At 41.9% G+C, this 24,030-nt stretch overlaps 1 protein-coding gene across 4 annotated transcripts in view; it reads right to left on the minus strand.

Annotated features, from left to right (window-relative positions):
- Nucleotides 1-448: 448 nt before the first annotated feature.
- The window catches only part of LOC122558893 (interleukin-17 receptor E-like), a 68,408-nt gene continuing 44,826 nt past the window's right edge, over nt 449-24,030 (minus strand). For all 4 annotated transcript variants that reach the window (XM_043707810.1, XM_043707809.1, XM_043707811.1 and 1 more), the window contains 9 exons: nt 22,426-22,492; nt 17,375-17,547; nt 10,673-10,720; nt 9,192-9,237; nt 8,079-8,227; nt 5,646-5,711; nt 4,679-4,730; nt 4,348-4,455; nt 449-3,485 (listed from right to left, as the gene is read on the minus strand). In XM_043707810.1, coding sequence (XP_043563745.1) covers nt 2,836-3,485; nt 4,348-4,455; nt 4,679-4,730; nt 5,646-5,711; nt 8,079-8,227; nt 9,192-9,237; nt 10,673-10,720; nt 17,375-17,547; nt 22,426-22,492 — 1,359 coding nt within the window. In that variant the 3' untranslated portion in view covers nt 449-2,835. The remainder of the gene's footprint in view (nt 3,486-4,347; nt 4,456-4,678; nt 4,731-5,645; nt 5,712-8,078; nt 8,228-9,191; nt 9,238-10,672; nt 10,721-17,374; nt 17,548-22,425; nt 22,493-24,030) is intronic.

Consider the following 24,030-nt stretch of genomic DNA (forward strand, 5'->3'; position numbering starts at 1 on the left):
ATTTTCCATCTTAAATAAAGCTCCAGGTTACAGCACGATCCAAAATTCCTCCATTTATACCGTCCAATGGATCCAAATGGCTCCTTTGACTCCTTAGCAGGCAGTTAATGGTGCCAGTTAATCCAAATTCCAGTCTGACTCAAGACTGGGATGCAGACAGACTCTGACCTCACACCTTTAATGCACTGTCTGAGCTGAGATGTCACCTTTTGTTAGAAAACCTTAAGTCATCTTGAGAGTGTGACTTAAAAGAAGTTCTGGAATTTACATACTAATGAACCAAAACTTGTAACCTGTGCTAAGAGATGAAAGACTTAACAACAATCGAGGTTTGTTTCATATCTCCTTTTATTTGCAGAACACTATAATCTTTTGTTATAAATTCTGTGTCTTATGGTCCTGCTTCACAACCACCTGATGAAGGAGCGGTGCTCCTAAAGCTAGTGCTTCCAAATAATCCTGTCGAACCATAACCTGGCGTTGTGTGATTTTTAACTTTGTCCACCCCAGTCCAACACCGACTCCCCCACATCAAGTTTGTGTTTGGCATTCTAACATTGTTCACTCAAAAAGCCACAAAATAAAATGTCAGGAAGATGACGTGGTGATGTCGAGAGGTCTGGCTATTAAAACAAGAGGAACAGAATCAAATAGTGGTGTGACATAAAGAGAATGGTAAGACTTTGAATTTCCTCTTTGCCTCTTCACAAGATTATATCCTGGAACTGCTGCCAAGGTCATTCAGCCCATTAAACCTGCACTGCCACTCAATAAGATCATGGCTGATAGAACACTTCAATGTCTTTTACTCACTTCATTCCTATAAAGCTGTACATCACTGGTAATCAATCTCTACCTCAAACCTACTCAGTGAACTGCCATAGCCTTCTGTGGTTGATAATTCCAAAGATTCACATCCCTCTGAGCTTTAAAAAAAATAAGGTTCTCATCCCTTAGGTTCTTGGTTCCCCATCCTGGGGAAACACCTTACTTGGGATAGGCAGGGCAAATGCAAGTAAGTTTCGATGACATTCCCTCTTGTTCTTAAAAATTTTCCAGGATTACCAGTTTGCCCAATCCTTTTTGTTCACTGATACTCTGACAGTGATTGCCAACTGAATCTCCAATTTATTATCTCTGTGTGTGAAAAGCTTCAGGATTAAGTTTTGGATTCACTCTGAGTCAGAGCCGTAGATAAAAATTGCACATTGCCACAGTGTCTTGCAATCTCAAGCTACGGATCATGACAGTTGAGGTTCCAAATTTCTCACAATATGGCCACAGGAATTTTTCCCGCTCTTATCACCTGCCATCAACACATACTGGAAGGATTGGCAAGTCATGATACTCAATGGGATTGGCTACATTGTGCATCTTTCTTCACTATCAAGGCCTAGAATGGAATTTGAACATAGACATTCTTGGGGGTGGTTGGGGGGAGGGGTGTGTGTTGGTGGTCTTTTTCTCCACCTGTTTCCCTTGTCTTGTTTCCATCTCTGAGTGAGGGACAGGTTCCTCCTTTAACTGCAACAAATGGGTGACAGTTTTTCAACTGTGGCCTTCACAAAATGCTAATGCCTTGAATCCAGGCTGGTCCACATGAGAATGTTCAGTCCCACCAGCACACCTGAGTACAGCTGGCTTTTTAAGCCCTGTCCGTGTTTATTCTTCAAAAGAGAAAAACTCACAATGTGACTCCGGGTTGAGACATAATCTTCAGTAGTAGCTTGCTCTCAGCCCTATGTTATCTTTGCAGACATACCAAATCTTAGATCCAGTCTATTTGATGTAGCTCTTCCCCCTTTGAAGGGCTGTTAATTGAAGTCTCCTTTGAATGAATAGTCAAGACGTTCTGTTCATCCTTCTCTCGCCAGTCAGCCAATCAAATTTACATCCACAGGCTATATCAGATCTCTTAAGAAACATATATTGAAATTACAAATTAAAAATATCTGCAGTACTTCAGAATTTTGACCTGAGGTCAGGACATTGGAACAAATGCTCTGAAATAAGTGGTGCTTAGCACCATGGTGTAAAGACAACAACAACAGAAATTGCCAGAAAAACTCAGCAGGTCTGGCAGCAGCTATGGGAGAAATCAGAATTAGCGTTTCAGATCCAGTGACCCTTCCTCAGAACCCCTCCATCAACATCAGCAAAAGGATGAAGTTGGCAATTGACTTCAGGAGGCGGAGTGGAGGGCACACCCCTGCCTGCATCAGTGGAGTTGAGGTGGAGATGCTCGAGAATGTCACGTTCCTGGAAGGGATGATCACCCATCTGTCCTGGTCCACTCACGTCGACACGACGGTCAGGAAAGCACAATGCCTCTACTTCCTCAGGAGGCTAAGGAAATCCAGTATGTCCACAAACACTCATACCAATTACTCCTCTCCATCTCCCTCTTCCATCCAAAACAGAAGGATTACTTCTTTTCCCTCAAATATATTAATCTCATATTGTGAAGCTGACTTCAAACAATAATTCATGTGAAAACTATTCACAGATCACAATTATTACATTGACACATGACTGAGCACCTTTACATTCGAAACACCAGTTCCTTGGGTTAAATTCTTTATAGACTCCAGTGTCTTCTTTCTGAATTTAATCCTTCTCAAAACAGCACATTTACACTGCTTGTGGTATCTTGCTTCCAATGCACTTATCACTGTTCTGTCTGCAGCGTGTCATTCATTACTGCCGCATTCCAGAAGCAGAAGGTTCAGAACAAAAAGTAAAATGAAGCAGGCCCAATTCTCCCATTTAACCAAAGGGCTCTATCATCCTGCTCTCACTTGTTACCTTTTAAAACAGGTCAGGTCCCATCCAAACTCAGTCGGAGCAGTCACTCTCCTCACAGCAGAGAAGGCCATGTCTCTGTAACTTTGTGAACTGCTCGATCTGATTTCGCAGTGTCTGCATTTTTTCAGACCGCAGGATTTTATGCACCAGAAACTTCGCGCCCAACTCCAGGCCGCATGGAAATTTGGAAGCAGATTGCAGGGCATGCACCAGACTAGAGAAATCCTTCAGCATTCGGTACTTGGGGATCTTGGTAAATATTGCAGGAATGTTCTCTTTGTTGCACAGTCCATCAAAATAAATAATACTGTAATCTTTAATCCTCCTGTTTCGCAAAATGTCATTGTAAACACAAGCCATCGCGGTACTGAAAAGGTCATGTAAGTCATTGTGGTTCATTTTTCTTCCTGAGTCCAGCATACTCCATTGGTTGTACATTTCTTGGCTTTTTTTTGACCAAATGATTATTATCTTTCCTCCTTCACGTTCCACAAGTTCCCTTTTGCTATAAAGCCAAGAGACGATACCAATCTCCGCTACCCTGCCAGTATCCCATAGATCCAGGATGATGTTACAGCGCAATTCAGTCTTCAGAACATCTGCAAAAGCACAGATCAGCTTCTTCTGGTCTTCAGAATCTGGGGAGTACATCATCAGGACAGTTCTACTCCAAAGTGGGGCTGAAAAGATAAAAGAACAGAGGGGATTTAGCATCATATTCATCCATTATAAAAAATATCACTATCGTGCCTGGAAATGAGTGACGTTCAATAATGGCTCCCCAGGCATCTGAATTCATTCTGAACTTTGTTTTCTTATAGTTACATTTAATTTGAGAGATTTGATATCAAATGCTGACAGACAGTAAAACAATCAGCACTCAAATGAATTTTGGCTCTTGTCAACATACACTGATTCCAGCGATGGCTGCTGGAATTTAATTGTAGCTGATGTTCCTTAGAGGAGCACAATATTTAATTGCCCTTCCTTTCCCAGAAACAGCCAATGGCTTGCATGGATGTGAGAGGAGTTTTGCTGCGCAGTTATCAACCACCATTGCAGAAGGATACAAGAATAGGCAGGAATCAAAGGTGAGAAATTTATGTCAATTATGTAAGATGGTTGGGGATTGCTGAGAGTGTATCACTCTACACTGAAAGCTTTTGTATGGTTATTTTCAAGTGCACAGAAGTTAGACCAATGAGACTTCTTGTCTGTGGCATCAATAGAATTGACAGCAAAACAATTTAATGTGTTATGACATCAAACAACCCCATCCTAAATGAGGATTTTGCTTTTTCCTTACACAGAAAGTTACGGTGTTTTGGAATGCACTCATTGAAAAGGATGGTAGAAGCAGGTACAGTAACAACTTCCAAAAAAAAAATTTAGATTCAGACTTGAAAATGAGAAATTAGCAGTGCCATGGGAAAGAGGAGAATTGGAGTGATTTGAATCATTCTTTTAATGAACCAGCATTGACATGATGGGCCTAATGTCCTCCCACTGTGCTGCATGACTGTTGTTATATTTTTATGTTACCTGATACAACTTTAGTTGCAAACTTCCAGACCATATAAACAAGCATTGGCATAACAGCTAACAATACCAAGGTACTCAAGAGCCCCAGCCCAAGCCGATTACGCGAGTCTGTAAAACAACAAGCAAAAACAAAGCGAACATTTCAGATAACAAGTGGGAACAGAATATCTAATAGACTGCATGTAACAGGAATATTAATCCTTCCAAAAAGTCAAATATGCACTGTTTACATTTACAGGAACTCGAAGGCAGACTATAAAAGATGCTCAGAACATGTCAAACATCCATTACAATGCTTTTAAAATGTGATGAAATAAACCACTGTACTTACACTGTGGACAAAGCAACTGCTTCCCAGAGAAGACCACATCAGAACGCCACACCTAGGAGGGGGACATTAAAAAGATGAAGGGCTTTTGCATGAAACGTCGATTCTCCTGCTTCACGGATGCTGCCTGACCTGCTGTGCTTTTCCAGACTACTCTAAACTTGATTCTAATCTCCAGCATCTGCAGTACCCACTTTCACCTGGCCGACATTAAAAAGATGTTGACCAACTTCTCTAATCTGCTTCTTATTCGACTAAGCTAATGAACAACTTTCTTCTGATCTCACTGCCACCTCTTGCCATTATTTTTAGTTTTTGAAGTTCATGGAGGATCCATAAGTATCCAAAATTGTACTCCAATTCAGCAAGGTGAATTAGTCAAAGGGAAATGTATCTGGGTGGGTTGCTCTTCGGAGGGTCGGTATAGACTTGTTGGGTTGAAGGGCCTGTTTCCACACTGTAAGTAATCTAATCTTATTCAGGATTTCACCACGGCTTCTGCAAGGACAATTTACTGACTCTGTTGAGTCAAGTTCATGCATTATGAACGTCTCTTTACTAAGATTTTTTAAGCTGTTTGCTTCTCTCTCCTGGGATAATGGGAAAGGCATTGATGAAAGTGAAATAGAGAAACTTTTCATGTTTACCTTATTCACGAGTTGAATTGAATTGAATTGAATTGATTTGATTGTCACGTGTACCAAGGCACAGTGAAAAGCTTTGTCACTATTCAAGCCACTGTTCAAGAGCAGAATACAGACTTAACAGGGCTCCTGTGGTGCAGTGGTCGTTTCCCTACCTGCAGGTCAGGAGGCATGGGTTCAAGTCCCACTTGCTCTAGAGGTGTATCATAACATATCCGAACAGGCCAATTACAAACATCTACAGGATTTCCCACACTCAAGCTGATATTTACAATAAAATATTGAGAAATCTCCCCCTCCTTGAAGATAATCAATGAGTTACTTACCCTTACACAGAATTTGTGACTTTCTACAGGCAAGACCATAAGGAGCTTCTGGGTGCTGAACTCAGTCTGAGAAGAAACATTCATTGAGATTACACAGGACATACAGCACAAACCGGCCATTGGGCCCAAGCAATCCCTGCCAACGTTTATGGACCACTCAAATCTCTTTCCATCTTTCCTAAGCTAAATCCGTGATCATAACCATCTCTCTCATATACTGTGAACATGTACTCTACATTCCTACCACTCTTTGGATATTATTTCTTCTAAATTCCCTGTTGGATTTCTTGGGGGATCATCTTTTACTGATAGTCCTTAATGCTCCTCTCCTCAATAGAAAACACTGTCTCGCAAAACCTTTCACTATTTTCAACCCTTCTTTTGGGTCACTCTTCAGCTTTCATTTCTCAATAGAGTGAGTAGACCCAGTCTGTCAATCCTTCCCTGAAGTGCATAACCATTTATTCTTGGAATCATCCTTATAAATCTTCTCTGCATCATCTACAATGCCTCTTTTCTAAAAGCTGCTATGGTACCTAGACCTGAACATCGTACTCTATAGGTGGTCTAACTAAAGAGAGGTTTATTACAATGCTGCAATTTAAAAAAAAACTCCCTTTCTCTAGAAATAGAATTTTGGTCTAAAGTTTGCTCTTTTTAAAACCTTACACAAGTAAATTAGGGCGGCACGGTGGCTCAGTGGTTAGCACTGCTGCCTCACAGCACCAGGGTCTCAGGTTCGATTCCAGACTTGGGCAAAGGTCTGTGTGGAGTTTGCACATTCTCCCAGTGTCTGCGTGGGTTTCCTTCGGGTGCTCCGGGTTTCCTCCCACAGTCCAAAGATGTGCAGGTCAGGTGAATTGGCCATGCTAAACTGCCCATAATGTTAGGTACATTAGTCAGAGGGAAATGGGACTGGGTGGGTTGCTCTTTGGAGGGTCGGTGTGGACTTGTTGGGCCTTGTCTAATCTAAATAAAAACAAGTTAAAAACAGGTCAACAGAGAATGGGGCTCCTGCTGCCTGTCTGCAATAAAAATCTTGATTAAATAACTGTGTTAACCTTCAACCCCTTTCATAATGAATCAGAGCTGGCAACCATAATGCAATGGGCAGAAAATGTGAAACAGAATAATCACACTAATGGAGTAGAAACCTATCGAAGGTTGGAGTCAAGGAACATTTATGAGGTAAAGTATACATCATCTTATCACCAAATCTGTACTTGATCCAACACCAGTGGGGGAAAATCAATACATCAACAATTCTGTTCATGCTGTGACTGCACGTGAATACACACATTTTCAGGAAATATTAGAAAAAGAGAAAGAGATCAGGACATTCTCGTACATAGATCTTTAAATGGTATCTGTGCAATGAAATGTCGAGACAGCAATATCAAAGAGTGTTGGCTTGTACTTTCAAAACAACTGACGACAAATTTGAAGCATACTACAGCCAGTTCTGCTGTAACATGGTAGTTCGTTCTCATGCAACCCTGTGTTATAAGAAAATTACATAATAGCAGCACCCTTTAAACTAATCGGGCCGGACCCATATTATAATCAATACACTCTTTAGGAACAGTGTCCCCAACATGTCAATCATGTTAAAGTGAATTCACATTAATGAAACACACATTGTGGCAAATCGACCTGTATCTTGCCTCAGTTAGAATATTTTACACTTGTGTATAGTGTTGGTCAGGCCTCAGTTATAATAATGTTTTATATATTAGTAAGGATAATGCAAAGAATCATCACAAGACAACCCCAAGTCACCAGGATGGACAGAAAGTTCAACTCAACCCTTTAGAGACAAGCAGGTAATAAAGCTGATTAGATCAAGGCTTAGAGGATGATCAAGACTAAACAATTTGTCCCATATCTGTGGAAGACCAGATCTTGGCTGGATGTCAGGAGATGATCCTTTTCCCAGTAAGTATGAGAGCTCTGGAACAAGCTGCGACTAATTGCGTGCACAATGATTCTTCATGTTTGTGTAAGAATTTTTGTCTGAGGTGGTTGTTCCCTTGTATGACCTGTAGATACTGACTACCATAATAACTAATCCCGTGGACCAGCTTTGGTTGCCTTAAAGAGTCAAAGAAGAATTGTTAAAATTGTGTCCCCTCAAATTGTCCCACAATTTTGGAGAAGATAGGACCGTATGTATTGTGATACACAACACATTGGACAGATCAGATGATCTAGAAGATTCTCGCTGTCAATTGTCTTGGGTTCACAAGCTACAAGAAGATATTAACGGTCTCTGAGCTGTCTGCAGGGAAATACAGTTTCTTCTGAAAGTCAGTCCAGTCATCTACATTTATAGCCACAGCTTAAAAACAAACAAATTATGTTGTATTAGCTAACAGGGCTCTAATACGTATAATCCACAGCTTGTAAAGTTGAGATATCGCACACAGTTCTAACCTGGGTCACGTTGTGAATTAGTGTTTGATTTTTGCATTCATCCTCTTCCGTCTTGCATAGCACAGCACTGAAGGATGCTGGGATGTGTGAAGCAAAGGACAGCAAGAGTTGGTTTGATTCTGTCACCATCGTCACATTCCAGTCAGCATCTGAAAATGAGGTAGTCTTCAGGATGTTAGTTAACAAATTTAGATGCGGTCAGTAATGAAGAGTATTGAAAAAACAATACAGTCCCAACTTCATAAAATTACAGATTTGCGTTAATTCACCAAAGGAGTTCAACTGCATTAGATTATCAAAAACACAACATCAATCCAATTTATTGCTGCTCTTCTTTTGTGGGCATTAGTGTAACTGATCACCCCCTCCGTGCCAGCCCCCAACCTAACAGTCCCCCTTCTTCACCCGAACAACATCATTCCCAAAACGAAGATTGCTTCAGTTTGCCTGGAATGGAGAGAAACAAAACTAAAATGGCCAAGTCACTAATCCGGAGAAATTCTGCCTCCAAAATCTTGCACTGAACAAGAATTTCTCTTGCCACCTGACCCAGGCTAAGCTCACCTCTTGCCATATCACCCAGATTGAGAGCAAGACTGAAGGGGAAGTCAGGCTTGCATTGACATAGTGCTTTTCACAACTAGGTCTATATTTAAAATGCAGTCACTGGTGTAACTGTAGGAAACATGGAGTCAATTTGCACAAAGCAAGTTCCCAGAGACAGCAACGTCATCATGTGATGTTGAATAATGGACAGGCATTGCACAAGTTCCTGGGGATAACTCCCCTGCTTTTCTTCAAAACAGTGACATATAAACTTTGTTATCTGAGGAGACAAATGGAAACTTGGTTTCATACCTGATCTAAAAAAAGCAGCACCTCTGACAGTTCAGCACTCCCTCAGTACTGCCCTGGGGGTCAGTCTCAGGGGGTTTTGTGCTCAAATCCTACATCGGAGGCAGACATTCCTGGGAAATTTGTTGTATTTATTCCCATTCTCCTCCTGTTACTGAAGTACATGCCGTTGATCCCCCCCTAAGCACTGAGGTACAACACTCGTTTTAGAAGCAGTGAACCCTGCCGTCAGAAACATTGTTTATTGATCTAACATACCTCGTCTGTTTCGGCATTCAATGTGGCTGCTGTTTTTATATTTAAACTGCAAACACAAAAAGATGTTATTGGCAACATGTCAAAAATGCTGCTATAACTAGCACACTTTCTACACTCGTGAGTCATTTCCATAGACAATCTCAGATTATAAGCTAAATTCATGGGGCCAGTAACAACTTGCTGCAGATAGCTATCTCAGTAACCATTAGTGGAACATAACTCCACATAATCGTGCCAGTTTTGTCCTCTTTATCAACCCTTCTATCTGTTTCAGGTAAATTCAGTATCAGGAAAATCTCTTGAAACCTTCATGGGCTTTTACTTCCTCGTTGTAAGCAAATGTATGCCTATGGGGAGTTTGGCATCTACTGTGTTTCATGGGTCCTGTCTGCAGTTCTGGTTAACCTCACGACCTGCAGCAGGGTTTTCCCAGCAGGCTGTTGATTCCTAACTTCAGGCCCCACACTGAGGGAAATGGTCACACTGAGATATTTCCCCCTCCCCCACCCACTCAGTGCTGTCAATTCATAGTCAGAGGTCAGGCTCATCATAACGAAGGACAGCAGATTCAGGCTTTCAGAAACAGAAGGCTAACTGGGGACTGCCCAGGGAGCAGCATTTCGCAATGGTAGGCAAATCTAAGGGAGAAGGTGGTTAAAAACAGAAGCACCTTCTCTCCAACTTGTTGGAAGTTTTAAAAACTTCCAAACTGTTCCGTGCAGCCAAGCCCACCATTGTGATGGTACATTTCTAATGGGCAGCCAGGCGGGCAAAGCCTCTTGGCCAGCCTGGCTCACTGCCCGCTACACCCCTTCACCACTGATGCCAGCTAAACTGGCCCCCGCCAGTAAGTTGTAGCAAGCCTTCTTTAATTGGCCTCAACTGGCTCTGAACAAACCAGGTCACGTATCCATTGTGTACAGGAAGATACCTTGCCAGAAACTCCCCCACAAATGGGGGCTGGTGCCAGGAAACCAAGACCCGGACGGCCCTTAAACCAGACTTTCGCTCAGTCCTGGTGTGAGATCTCACCAAGCCATCTCCAATTGTGACAAGGTTTCTTTGTTCTGGTAACTCCCAAAAAGAGTTAAAAGTATTATTTGCATTTTCCAGATCTTGCTAAACCAGCGTGCCAGCTCCGTGTTTCCAGCTAGAAAGCATCCAAATTCCTCGGAACTTCAACATTCTCAGGTTCATCGCTGGGTCAAATTGAGCAGAGAGTTTCTGACCAGCCTCAAAGACCTCGTAGGAAGAGGAATGGAGGGAGTAGAGTGGGGTAGCCGAATTTGTGATGGGGCCACAACTATAGCATCCATCTTTGTCATGTTTAGTCAGAGGAAATTTATGCTCATGCAGCACAGAACACGAGATAAGTAACATGCCAAATTGGAGAAAGTGCAGGAATCAGGAAATGTAGTGGTGAGTTGGAGGATTCACGATGAAACAGGAAGCACTGTAAATGAAATGAGACTATCAATTACCTTAAAGCACATCTGTGAATGTCTGTCAACACTCTCAAACACGTAGACCTGCAGAGTAGAGGAAAATAAAGCATCAGTGAATACTAGATCCTCCTGTTTATAAACTACTCCAACAAGGAATTCTCGGAGATCTGCTATCTTAGTCTGCATTTTCAGGAAAATCTACAACAGTGTGCAACACGTGGAAGGTCAACACCAAACTAAGCCTGTTTATTCTGTTATACATTATGCACACATATACACACCATTAGTGAGTTAGTTACAGTATGCCATGTTTGACTGTCTATGCCATCTCTCAAATTGGCTGTAGCTCACCTTACAGGCACTCTGTGACAACCATCATTCAACTTCAATTAGATCGACCTGTCTGTTGCCCTCCACTTTACCCCTGACACTTTTCAGCTCTGACCAAATGGTCAAAATACAACAAGTACTTTTCTCTGTCACTTTTTCCGTGCTCTGGCAAATTCAAGAACCTTGGAGTACAGGTTCATAGTTCCTTGAAAGTGAAGTCCCGGGTGGACAGGATAGTGAAAAAGGCATTTCGTATGCTTGCCTTCGTTGGTCAAAGCAATGAGTACAGGAGTTGGGAGGTCAGTGGTGTGGCTGGATAGGACATTGGTCAGTCCACGGGGAGAATGTGCCATCGCCCAAGGTGGAAATCGAACCTGGGTCCCTGATGCTGTGGGGCAACAGTGCTAACCACTAACCCACTGAGCCACACTTAATGGGCTGATTTCCTGTATGGAATGAACTGCCAGAGGAACTGATGGAGGCTGGTACAATCACAACATTTAATGGGGATCTGGATGGGGAAATGATTAGAAAGAGCTTAGAGGGATATGATCCAAATGCTGGCAATGGGACTGGATTAATTTAGGATACCTGGTTAACATGGACAAGTTGGACCGAAGGGTGTGTTTCCATGCTGTACATCTCTATGACTCTATAACCCCTAGCTGGTAGAAGGAGCTGGCCTGTGAAGATTTTCTATATACTCTGTAGCATCCAAAGTTTCTCCTGTATTCCTGGATTTGATTCATTGGCAACTTCCCAAGAAGTGGACACATTTTCTCTGTGTCTACCCTATCAACTCCTTTCAATATCAAAAGCAAACCTCCCATCCAGTGACCCCAGCATTCTCTTTGCTGGAGAGAAGTGTCCAGGCCTGTTCACTTCTCCCCAGTACACAGTGCTTCCCAAACATTTTCCCACTGCGGCTCCATATAGAGTCTTGATCATTGTCAGGGCTCTTCAGTGAAGACTGGTGTTGGGAAATGGGACTGTGACAATATCAACATCCTAGGAATTACTATTGACCTCAGAGTCATAGAGATGTACAGCATGGAAACAGACCGTTCTGTCCAACTCGTCCATGCCGACCAGATAACCCAACCCAATCTAGTCCCACCTGCCAGCACCCGGCCCATATCCCTCCAAACCCTTCCTATTCATATACCCATCCAGATGCCTTTTAAATGATGTAATTGTACCAGCCTCCACCACTTCTTCAGGCAGCTCATTCCATACACTGAACTGGACCAGCCATACAAACTGAGAGCTTACACAGCTGAAGAATACTGGAGCAAGTATTTTATCTCCTGGCCCCCTTCAGCCTATCATCTACAAGGCACAAGTCAGGAGTGTCACTGAATAATCTCCACTTGCCTGGGTGAATACAGCCCCAATAACACTCAAGAATCCTGACACCATTCATAACAAAGCAACCTGCTTGATTGGCACTACATCAACAAACACTCCCTCCACCACCAATGCTCAGTGCACACTGCTGCTACTATCTGCACGATGCACTGCAGAAATTCACCAAACATCCAAGTCCATTGCCATTTCCATCTAGAAGGACATGGTCCGTACATACATGGGAACACCACCGCCTGCATGTTCCCCTCCAAACCTTCAAATGTTTCATCGTTTCTTCATTGTTGCTGGGTCAAAATCCTGGAATTCCCTCCCTAAGGGCATTGTGGGTGTGTCTACAGCATATGACTATGGTAATTCAAAAGACAACTCACCATCACCATCTCAAGGTCAACTAGAAACAGGCATGAGTGAATTTAGAAAAAAAACAGGGGCTTCATAAAGTATAAAGCACAGGTATTATAGCTTGGTCAGAGCCCCATAGAACCTATTCCTGCTTTGGAGGGCAGGACCCCAGCCTTCGGCCAATGGCCCCACTTGGGGTCCTGGGAAGCTCTGCTCTAATACACTGCATCGTCTCAATTCACCAGCCCTGACGGTCTCTTTTGTCAACACCCTCACATACATTGTATGACACAGGAATAAGAACTGTGTGTGCTACAGAAACTTATAAAACAGCAAGGAAGATTTGCCAGAGTTCATACTGTTTATAATACGCAATCAATAACATGAGAGAATGCCAGCGGTGAAGAGTGACCATTTCGAATAAGATGAGAAACCAATGGGATGTCTCAGGGTCACATTTCTAGGAATGTCAATATGATGCAATCCCAACCTCTTACTCAAGAGGGAGCCTGTACACAGCTTATCAAAGGTCTCCAAGCAGAAATATACTTTCAATAATTGCCCAATGAATTCCACATTGAAGACATTAGTGAGCTAGGGGAGGGGAAGGAAGAGTTGGATTTACACTGAGAGGGGTCATTCATTCATTAATCAGCCCACTCCTTCATGTCATGTCACACCAGCTTTCCCAGGAAATTGTCCTTTTGATGGATTTCCAGGCCCTTATAAAGGCCAGAAAAGTTTATTAGAGAAAGGAAACTCACTAAAGAGGGAATCAGCAGGTCTCCCAAAAGGAATGAAGAACAATTTGTCATGAGACCCCATGAAGCCCATCATTGCTGTGGTTGCATCAGGAAGATCTCTCCCTGCTTTACACCAACTATTTAAGGAAAACGAAAGGTTGCGTGCTTTCTCAGGTTTGATGACTGTCTAGTTGGCAGCAGAATACATACTGCAACCACACATTTCCAACTTAAAATGGCAATCGATACCTGTTGGAATGGGTCAATAGCCTGGAACCCAAAGATATATTCAAAATGAAGGTCATCATGTCATTAGGATCGGCAGGCAGGTGGAGCCACTAACCCTATTTTTAAACATCTTTACAGCACTTCTTCACTAAATAAATGAAGTATAAAATTAGAAAAAAAGTTTTCTACAAATATAAGAAACATTGCTCTCCAAGAAGCTGTCCTCTAATCAGTAATCAGATTTGTCTTCCTTCCTTCAGGAGAGGGACTATCCTGTATTGGAGGCAGTTCAGAGAATCTTCACTCAGTTGATTCTGGGATGAAGGGGCTGTTTTATGTTGCAAAGTTCAGGCTGGGTCTGCAGTTTAGAAAAACAAGAGTGATCTTATTGAAAGACGGGATTCTGAGGGGCGTGTTCCATAATGGCATAGGTTCCAAACCGCACAGGCCTGTGTTGTTAAGACATGATATTCTCACGACATGTGACATTCAGTTTAAAACAAATACCTACCTAATGTTTAGTCACACTCCCTCTGTGGAATGGAATCAGTGTCATCAGTCAAGTATGTACAATATACAGTAAGATAAAAATTAGGAGCAGCAGTCGGCCATTTGGCCCCTGAGCCTGGTTCACACTCAATAGGATCACAGCTAAGTAACAGCAGTCAGCACAGAACCCAGAGTATGTGTTCAATTGATGATAATCCAATTAGATTCCCTACAATATAGAAACAGGCCATTTGGCCCAACAAGTCCACACCGACCCTCCGAAGAGTAACCCACCCAGACCCATTCCCCTACAAGGTATTTACCCCTGACTAATGCACCTAACACTATGGGCAATTTAGCATGACCAACTCACCTGACCTGCACATCTTTGGATTGTGGGAGGAAACCGGAGGACCCAGAGGAAACCCAAACAGACACGGGAAGAATGTGCAAACCACACAGAGACAGTCGGCCGAGGTGGGAATTAAACCCGACTGAGCCACTGTGCCGTCCCATATTGTAGCCTTATAGACAGTGTTGTAAATATCTTCCTAGATATCTGACTTAACAGAACCTGACTGATTATCTGTGTTATGTGGGCTAACATGTATAAAACCAGAAATGACATCAACCCAGCAGAACAGATGCTGATAGGATTGGGGCACATTTTCAAAACAAAAATGGATCTCCCATTTAAGATGGAGGGGAATCAGAATTTTTCCCTCAGACAATCATTAATCTTTGGAATTTGCTGTGCCAGAGAGTTTGGAAACTCAGTGTATTCAAGGCTAGATTAGACAGATACGAAAACAGAAGTTGCTGGAAAAGCACAGCAGGTCTGGCAGCACCTGTGAAGAGAAATCAGAGTTAACATTTTGGGGCCAGTGACCCTTGCTTAGAACCTGACGTGAAACATTAACTCAGATTCCTCTTCACAGACCCTGCCAGACCTGCTGAGCTTTACCAGCAACTTCTGTTTTTGTTTCTGACTTACAACATCCATAGTGTTTTAGCTTTGGATTAGACAGATATTTACACTGAGGGGGAGTCAAGACTTATGGGTGACACACAGGAAAGTGGAGCTGAGGCAGTGTTCAAAGCCATAATCTTATTAAATAGCAGAGCAGCATCAAGAAACTGAATAGCCAACTCTTTTTCTTGTTCCTTACATTCTTAGACAATACAAACTACAGCCCACATCACAATACTGCAGAAAAACCTGCAGAACCCTATCTGGGTGCAGAGAGAGAGAGACAAGGAGAGGGCCGAACAGCACAAAATTTTCCAGCGCAATGTTCTTACTTCAGATTTCCAGCAACCTTTCACAAGCCTAAGTTAATTAGGCTTTAAAATAGAAAGCAGCAAAATCTTTTAAAATATGGTAAATGAACAAAAACCAAAGATCTGTCACGTTTAAGTCAATTATAATGATGTTTCTTTGCTTTGCACTATTCCGTGAAAGCCATTGGGATGGATGAGCCAAGTCAATTTGATGACTGTGCTGCCTTGTATTGTGAAACTACCTGTGGATTAAAACAAAAGCAACTCAACATGCCTAATCAAGAATTAACTTCTACGGCTGGAAGATTATTGATGTGAAAGATATGAATTTCTGGGTTCTGCTATTCTGGGTTCTGCTATTACATGACGAGATGGTGCACAGCATGAATTACTGACAGTGAATGGAATACACTCAGGTTGCATGAGGAGTGATTGCTGGTCTTATGCAAGGATTAGATCTGACTGTATGATAACTTGATGAGATAATATATTGCATGAGAAGAGATGCAAAGTTTCATTATCTTGCTACCTCTTGCAGTCTGTGGCAAGATAAAACCACAGTAAGATGCTTCTGCAATACTTTCCTCGCCTCAGAAGACACAAAATATTCTTTAGGAACACAAGAACAAGAATCACAGAGGCTCAGTGGTTTGTACTGCTGCCTCACAGCAGCAGGGACACAAGTTCAATTCCAGACTTGGGTGATTATCTGTGTAGAATTTGCACATTCTCTCTGGATGCTCTGGTTTCCTCCCACAGTCTAAAGATACACAGGTTAGGTGGTTGGCCATGTTAAATTTCCCCTAAGCAAGGTGGGTTAGCCATGGGAAATGCAGGGATAGAGGGTGGGTCTGGATGGGATGCTCTTTGGAAAGTTGGTACAGACTTGGGCTGAATGGCCTGTTTCCACGCTGTGGGGACTCGAAGATGAATATCACTGATACCATGGAGTTCAAGGAATCATCCAAGGCTGACTTGAATTTATATAAAACCTTTCTCTAACTATTGATTATGCTGCTCACCAAATATCAATCCACTTCCTCTTAAAAACGTACCGACGGACTCTGAATTAAAAACCTTCTTTTGGAAATTATTCCAGCGACTCACTATCATACATGAAATTAAATGTTTTCTAAACTCTAACCTATTTGATGCTTTGACTTCTGCCCCCACCTATCTACACCTCACTTTCATGATTAGTATCAATTTTCTATTTTTAGGATGAAGATCTGCTACACTAGAACTTTTCAATTGCATTCTGAAAGCAGCAGAGTACAACACTGGTGAGAAGACAACAAACTGCTATTTCAATTGGAGTTCTGGGTAAGTGGCTCATTAATAAACATCTAAGTAAGTTTACAGACTGGTGCACTCCAGTGCAATGCGATTAGATGGCACTTTGAACAGGTTATTCAGTTGAGAAGTTTACAAACAAGGGTCATAAATAATTCCACAAGACCCCTCATATTTGCACTTGAACCAGAATGAAAGAAAACAAATGATGCAGTCTGGGTCCTGGCTCGATTTGAGCTCTTTCTTCACGTGAAGATTTTCCATGCTGCAGAACATTTAAACTGAAGATTCATTAGTAGTGAACTTATTATTCATGTTCATCTGACTATCTCTTATCGTAATGACAATTATGGCAATTTTAATAACTCAGCTGACTGAATTATAAAAATTGCACACTAACCTTCTTCAGTCTTATATCTGTTTCTATGTAGCACATTCTATTTCATATAGATTAAACTCATTGTATATTTTTGTTTTGAGCGTCAACTGTGCAAAAGGCTATGCTACTGGTAGAGAGATAAATCACATGTATTGTGAAAGCACTAGCACAGTGCGCTCTATTGCATATCCCTTGACATTAAAATTATTCCTTAATCTCAGAGACTCACTGTCATTGAGCGAACATTCACCCAGCAATTGGTAGCACAGTTGGACTGTCACTTACAGACTTTGAGATCTTAGCAGCCGACTCCTCAAACTCTTCACAGATTCCATTTGATTTCCAGCAGAGGACCACACTCGGTTTAATGTGACATTTCCCAGTGAGACGAACCGCCATGCTGTTACGATGATGAATCAGATCAGAGAAATTGCTCGACCTCCACAGATCAGGACCAACTGTTCAGAAAGATTATGGAGCAAACTTCAGACTTCGCAATAAAGTAAGGAGAAACAAAGTGATTGCTTTTGGTTTCTATGGAGTACATTGCACACAACTGTTCCAAATTCTTCATGTAGCAAAACAAAAGCAGGCCAATCACCTCATTGTGCCTTTGCTAGCTTTCTTAAAGAACTATCCAAGCCCAGTACAACCTCGATTATCCAAACATCAATTATGCAAATTTCGGATTATCCGAACAAGATCTCAAGGTCCCGTAAAAACGGCATTAGGCAACTCAGCATTCAGTTATCAGTTAAATGGCATTATGGCGTGCATTGCCAGATAACTGAGAAATGTTCAATAACTGACACTCATCAAATTCTCTTCAACCTGCTCCACGCAGGACAACCTGCTTTTCCCAGAGGGTGGAACTCAATCACTAGGGGTCACGAGTTCAAAGTGAGAGGGAAAGGTTTAGGGGGAATATGTGTGGAAAGTTCTTTTACACAGAGGATGGTGGGGGCCTGGAATGCATCGTCAGCAGAGGTGGTAGAGGTGGGAACGATCGTGTCATTTAAGATGTATCTATTCAGAGAATAGAAATAGAATAGAATAAAAATGGAATAGAATAAGAATAGAATTATGAATACAATTAAGAATAGAATAGAATTGAATTGAATTTATTGTCAGGAGCAAAGGGATCCAGATCTTTAAAAATAGGCAGCAGGTTTAGATAGAGGATCTGGATCAATGCAGGCTTGGAGGGCTGAAGGGCCTGCTCCTGTCCTGTAATTTTCTTTGTCCTACACACAATGTTCCCAGATTCTGCAGTTTAAAATAATTGTATGAAAAAAAAACTCTGCAAGATAGTGAAAAATAAAGTTAACATTTTAAATCCAATATGGTTCTTCTTTGGAACAGAAGTGAGGGAGAAATGTAATGGGGTTTATGTCGTGATGGGATGGGGTGAGCATCAGGCAGAAGAAAAAGACAGATTCAGAGAGATCGAAGATGTCATGGACAAAAGGACGAGTAACAATGGCAGCAGTAAAGGGACAAAACATGGGTCCAATGTGGGTTAAATTGTATAGTTCAGTTCCAAAAGAAGTCATATTTAACTTGAAACCATTGCATGTTTGCACATGAAGAAATTTTCCCAAGCTCATTTGACAGCACCTTCCAAATCATGACTGCTTCCGTCTGGAGGGAGAAGGGCACAGATACATGGGAACACCACCACCAGCAATTTCCCCTCCGGGCTATTCTGGATTTCATATTGTCTAATGAGGTGCGATAATTAATGAATGATCTCAGTAAAGGATCCTCTAGCGAAGAGTGATCACACCAATGCTTGAACTGCAAATTCAGGAGGAGGATGAGAAACTGGAGCCCTAGACTAGCTTTCTAGATTTAAACAAATGTAATTACATAGCCATGAAGACAGACCTGGCTCTAGTGGACTAGGCATGAAGACTAAAAAGGTAGGACAGTTGTTGAACAGTAGCAAATGTTTAAGGAGATACTAAATTGCTGCCAAATAAAATGTATTCTCAAAAGAGAAGAAAGACTGTAAGAGGGGAAAAACATTTATAGCTAAGCAACAAACTTAAAGATAATATAAAAACAAAAATTAAAGCATACTGTATTGCAAAGCTGAACAGAAGGCTGGAAGATTGAGAACCTTTTAAAGAATAAAGAGTTACTAAAAAAAAGCACAAAAAGAGCAAAGATAAATTGCGCAACAAAAATGGATAGGAAAGCTTCTAAATATATAAAAAGGAAGGGAGTAGCTAAAGTGAATGGTGGTACCTTGGAGGATGAGACTGGAGAGTTAATAATGGGAACACAGAAATAGTAGAAAATCGGAATCAATATTTTGCTTTAGTTTTCACAGTGGAAGACACTATCCCAATAGTCACAGGTATTTTGATTTTTTAAACACACCAAGGTCTCTCTGTCCTTCAGCACTCTCTAGGTAGCTACCATTCATTGCATATATATATCTTTCCATTATAGGACCTCTCACTTATCAGAATTAAATTCCACCTGCCAATTACTCTACCCAATTTACCAACTGATCAATTTCAGACTGTAGCATGAGACCATCCTTCTCACTATCAACACCAGCACCAATTTTCATGTCATTTGCAAACTTACTAAATATACCTTATATATTCACAGTAACGAAGGGCTGATGCCCAAAATGTCACCTCTCCTGCTTCTTGGATGCTGCTTGACCTGCTGTGCTTTTTCAGCACCACCCTTTTCAATTCTTCTACCTTCACATCCATGTTGTTACATAACAAACAACAAGGATCCCAGCACCGATCCCGATGGTATACCACTGGTAACATGCTTCCAACCACAAAAACAAGCCTCCACCTGCACCATTTGCCTCCTATTTGAAAGCCAATTTTGGATCCAGTTTACTAACTTGCTTTGGACCCCATGGACTCTTATCTTTTGGACCCACTTTTTATGTGGGACCTTGTCAAAGGCCTTACTGAAGTCCATGTAAACCACATCAACTATACCACCCTCATCAAAAATGCAGTCACTTTTCAAAAAGTTCAATTATATTAATCAGACAGGATCTCCCTCCAGTAAATCCATGTTAAATACCCTTGATCAATCCCTGCCTTCCCAAGGGTTGACTAATCCTGTCCCTCAGAATTCTTTTCCAATAATTCCTCACACTGACATCAGTCTAACTGGTCTGTAATTACCTGGTCTATTTCTGCTGCCCTTCTTGAATAAAAAAAACCCACATTAGAGAGTAGCTAATCATTTGGCACTTCATCTGTGGCCAGCAAAGCTTTCAAAATATTCACCACAGGTCCCCAGCAATCTCCTCACTTACCTCCCATGGGTTACATCTCATTCAACCCTGGGGATTTAAGCACTTTTCACTCACTAAAATATCTATTAACTCGTCCCTCTCAATTTTAACATGTTCTGGAACTTCACCACCCCAAATGAAATCCCAAGATACAATGTCTTTCTCATCTGTGAATACAGATGAGATCTTAAATGAGTAATTCTCTTTAACATCCTCTGGCTCCATGCAAAGGTTGTCCCTTTGGTCTCTAGTAAGCCCCATTCTTACCATGAATCCTCTCACTCTTAATTTGCTGAGAGTCATACAGTACACAAACAGGCTGTTCGGTCTGAGTCCCCAATGCTGACAACGTTTCCCCAGACTAAACTAATACCATTTGCTGCACTTGGCCCATATCCCTCTAAACCTTTCCTTTTTGTGAACTTATCCAAATGTCTTTTAAATGTTGTGACTATACTTGCATCTCCCACTTCCTCTGACAGTTCATTCTACATAACGAACCACCCTCTGCATGAGAAAATTGCCCCTTAGGTCCCTTTCAAATTTTTCTCTTCTCGTCTTATAATTCCTGAACCCGAGAGAACAGACCTTTGCTACTCAACTTATCTGTATCCTTCATGATTTATAAATCTCTATAAAGTGACCCCTTAACCTCCTCCATTCCAGTGAAAAAAAGACCCAGCGGGTTTTCCTTTCTGCCAAAGATAGCCCATCTTTGCTCCTGTCACTTCTTTTTTTAAAATTAATTCTCCACACTCTCTACACCATTCAAGAGCCTCCCCTGTTTTAATGCACTGTACTTAACATAAGCTCCACTATTAACAGTTTTCTCAAACAGTTGTGAATCTATGGAATTTATTACCCCAGAGAGTCTGGTGGGGATGCTGGGACATGGAGTGAATTCGAGGAGGAGATGTTTAGATAGATAGATGTTTAATCAGTAATGGTTTGAATGGTCATGGAGAGCAGCAGAAGAATGGAGTTGAGGCAGAGAAGAAATCAGCCACGGTTGTCTCAAATGGCACAGTAGACTTGAGGGGCTGAATTGCCTATCCCTGCTTCTGGTTCTTATGCTCTTGAACAACTCATCATCCTGATTTGGAAAAGTCCATGTTCGGTCAGTTGCAATGAGTCAAAGTCCCAGAACTCCCTCCCCAGTGGCATTGTGGGTCTACAACAATGGACTACAGCGGTTCCAGGGCAACTGGGAATGGGCAATAAATGTCATGTCCAGCCAGTGATGCACACATCCCATGTCGCACAAGTGAATTTTAAAATAAACTGTTTCTCTCTTCACAGACGCTGTCAGATCTCTGAACTTCTGCAGCTTTTTTGTTTGTATTAAAGATTTCAAACATCCACAGTATCTTGCTTTTATTTTAGTACCAGGTTCTCATGGCCATTCTCATAACTAAACTCTCCTCTACTACTTCCTTTCCAAGGACTTGACATCCTTCCTAAAAATAAGCAGCTCAGATCGGACACTAACACATGGTCTGCACAGCTGGAGCTTCTGATCGATGGAGGTCAAATACAATATCAAATTAATTTATATTTACCTCAAATAAATGTAACCATAATCAATATATTTTGAAGGTGAAGTTCAAATATTCCAAATGTAAGTTCATCGACATAATGGTAAAATAAAACAACTGGTTTGAATTTACTAATTAAATATGACCAGGATTCATCAAAATAGCCACATCGATGACAATACTCTTGCAGGATTGCCAGTGAATATTTAACAGTACATCCATTATTTTCTCATTCAATTGGTACACCCATATTTCACAATTAATGATCCAGAGTGTTCAACCGTACATTTGCACACATTAAATTTAATTTGCCATTCCTTGTTCCAGCAAGCAAACATGCTGACATGTATTTAAATCTCTTCTACTCATGCAATACTCCTCAGAGAATGTCTGTTTTTTTGGTTCATCTCTCCCACAGCTTCCTTTCTCAATTTGAATCACTGTCTATGACTAACTTTCTTTTTTTTTTATTAGTGTAAGCACATCCGCAAAGCATTTGATTATCTTTGTGTCATACTCACAGGCTTCCAGGGTATTGGTGAACGGACAAATTGTTGTCCGACTGCTATCAAGACCAGGGTAAAATACCTAAAAGAAATGAAGTCAGTCAACACTTTTCATTAAACTTTCTCCACTGATAAAAGATATCATGGAACAGGAGATACATTCCTTATTCAAGCAATCAAACATGCCAACATATATTTAAATTGTCATTCCCATTCATTCCCAATATGAATTTCACTGGATAGATGTTGAGTGAGTGAGCACCAGGGCTCAAAGTACAGGGAGGCAGTGGGCAAACTTGTCCCTACAAGCCCTCGAATGCAAGGGAAAATTCAATCATTGCACCAACCAGAGACAAGTCATCCCATGGACGTGCGAGGCATGGTCCTCCAATCAGAATCCTGTCACTCTCCCAGCTCCTCCAATGACATGTTGCCTCACTCCTGCTCTAGGAGAAAGTGAGGACTGCAGATGCTGGAGATCAGAGCTGAAAAATGTGTTGCTGGAAAAGTGCAGCAGGTCAGGCAGCATCAAAGGAGCAGGAGAATCGACGTTTCGGGATTCCTGAAGGGCTTATGCCTGAAACGTCGATTCTCCTGCTTCTTTGATGCTGCCTGACCTGCTGCGCTTTTCCAGCAACACATTTTTCACTCCTGCTCTAGCTGCCCCTCAAGAGACAGAATCTGTGATTGGAGGCACAGAAGGGACAGAACATGGGATTGGAGAGATCATTCTGGCACCAGTGCTGCTAACTGAAGTACCATTTATCAGGGTCAAAACCATTTCGGGTCATCCTTCATTCACACTGTAGGAGGGTGGAGTGTGCCCATTGGGGTTCTGGCCCTTGTTTCAGCCAAGAGAGATGGCATCCCAAGGCTTGGCTGGATGGAGCCATCGTATAAGTGGGAGATGCCCAGCAACAAATGGAGAGCAACCTGCCCACCACATTAGATTAGATTACTTTAGATTAGATTACATTACAGCGTGGAAACAGGCGCTTCGGCACAACAAGTCCACACCGACCCGCCGAAGCGCAACCCACCCATGCCCCTACATTTACCCTTTACCTAACACTACAGGCAATTTAGCATGGCCAATTCACCTGACCTGCACATCTTTGGACTGTGGGAGGAAACCAGAGCACCCGGAGGAAACCCATGCAGACACGGGGAGAACGTGCAAATTCCACACAGTCAGTCGCCTGAGGTGGGAATTGAACCTGGGTCTCAGGCGCTGTAAGGCAGTAGTGCTAACCACTGTGCCACCGTGCTGCCCACATGTTCTGACTGGCCTCCCAGTTTGGGAGGTCAAGGAGTTGTGATGTCTCAAGGGTGATGCCACAGGGCCTGGGGAGAAAAAAAAACAGCAGGCCGGAAGCAACCCCTGTTTTGGAGATTTCTGCAAACGCCAAAGTTAAAAGGTACTGCAAACATTCCATGTACTTTTTAAAAAAAAACTTCAAATTACCAATACTTCATCCCTGCCAACTGACACTGCAGATTCAATTTCAGGACGTGGGTCAGTCGCAGCTGGACACTTCACTTGGGAGCAAAGTATTAGTACAAACTGACTTACGATGATTCAAGGGCAATGTCTTGGTCTAAGAGCTTGAATGCCTGAGC

The sequence above is a fragment of the Chiloscyllium plagiosum genome, chromosome 18, assembly GCF_004010195.1.
Source record: "Chiloscyllium plagiosum isolate BGI_BamShark_2017 chromosome 18, ASM401019v2, whole genome shotgun sequence".
Lineage (NCBI taxonomy): Eukaryota > Metazoa > Chordata > Chondrichthyes > Orectolobiformes > Hemiscylliidae > Chiloscyllium > Chiloscyllium plagiosum.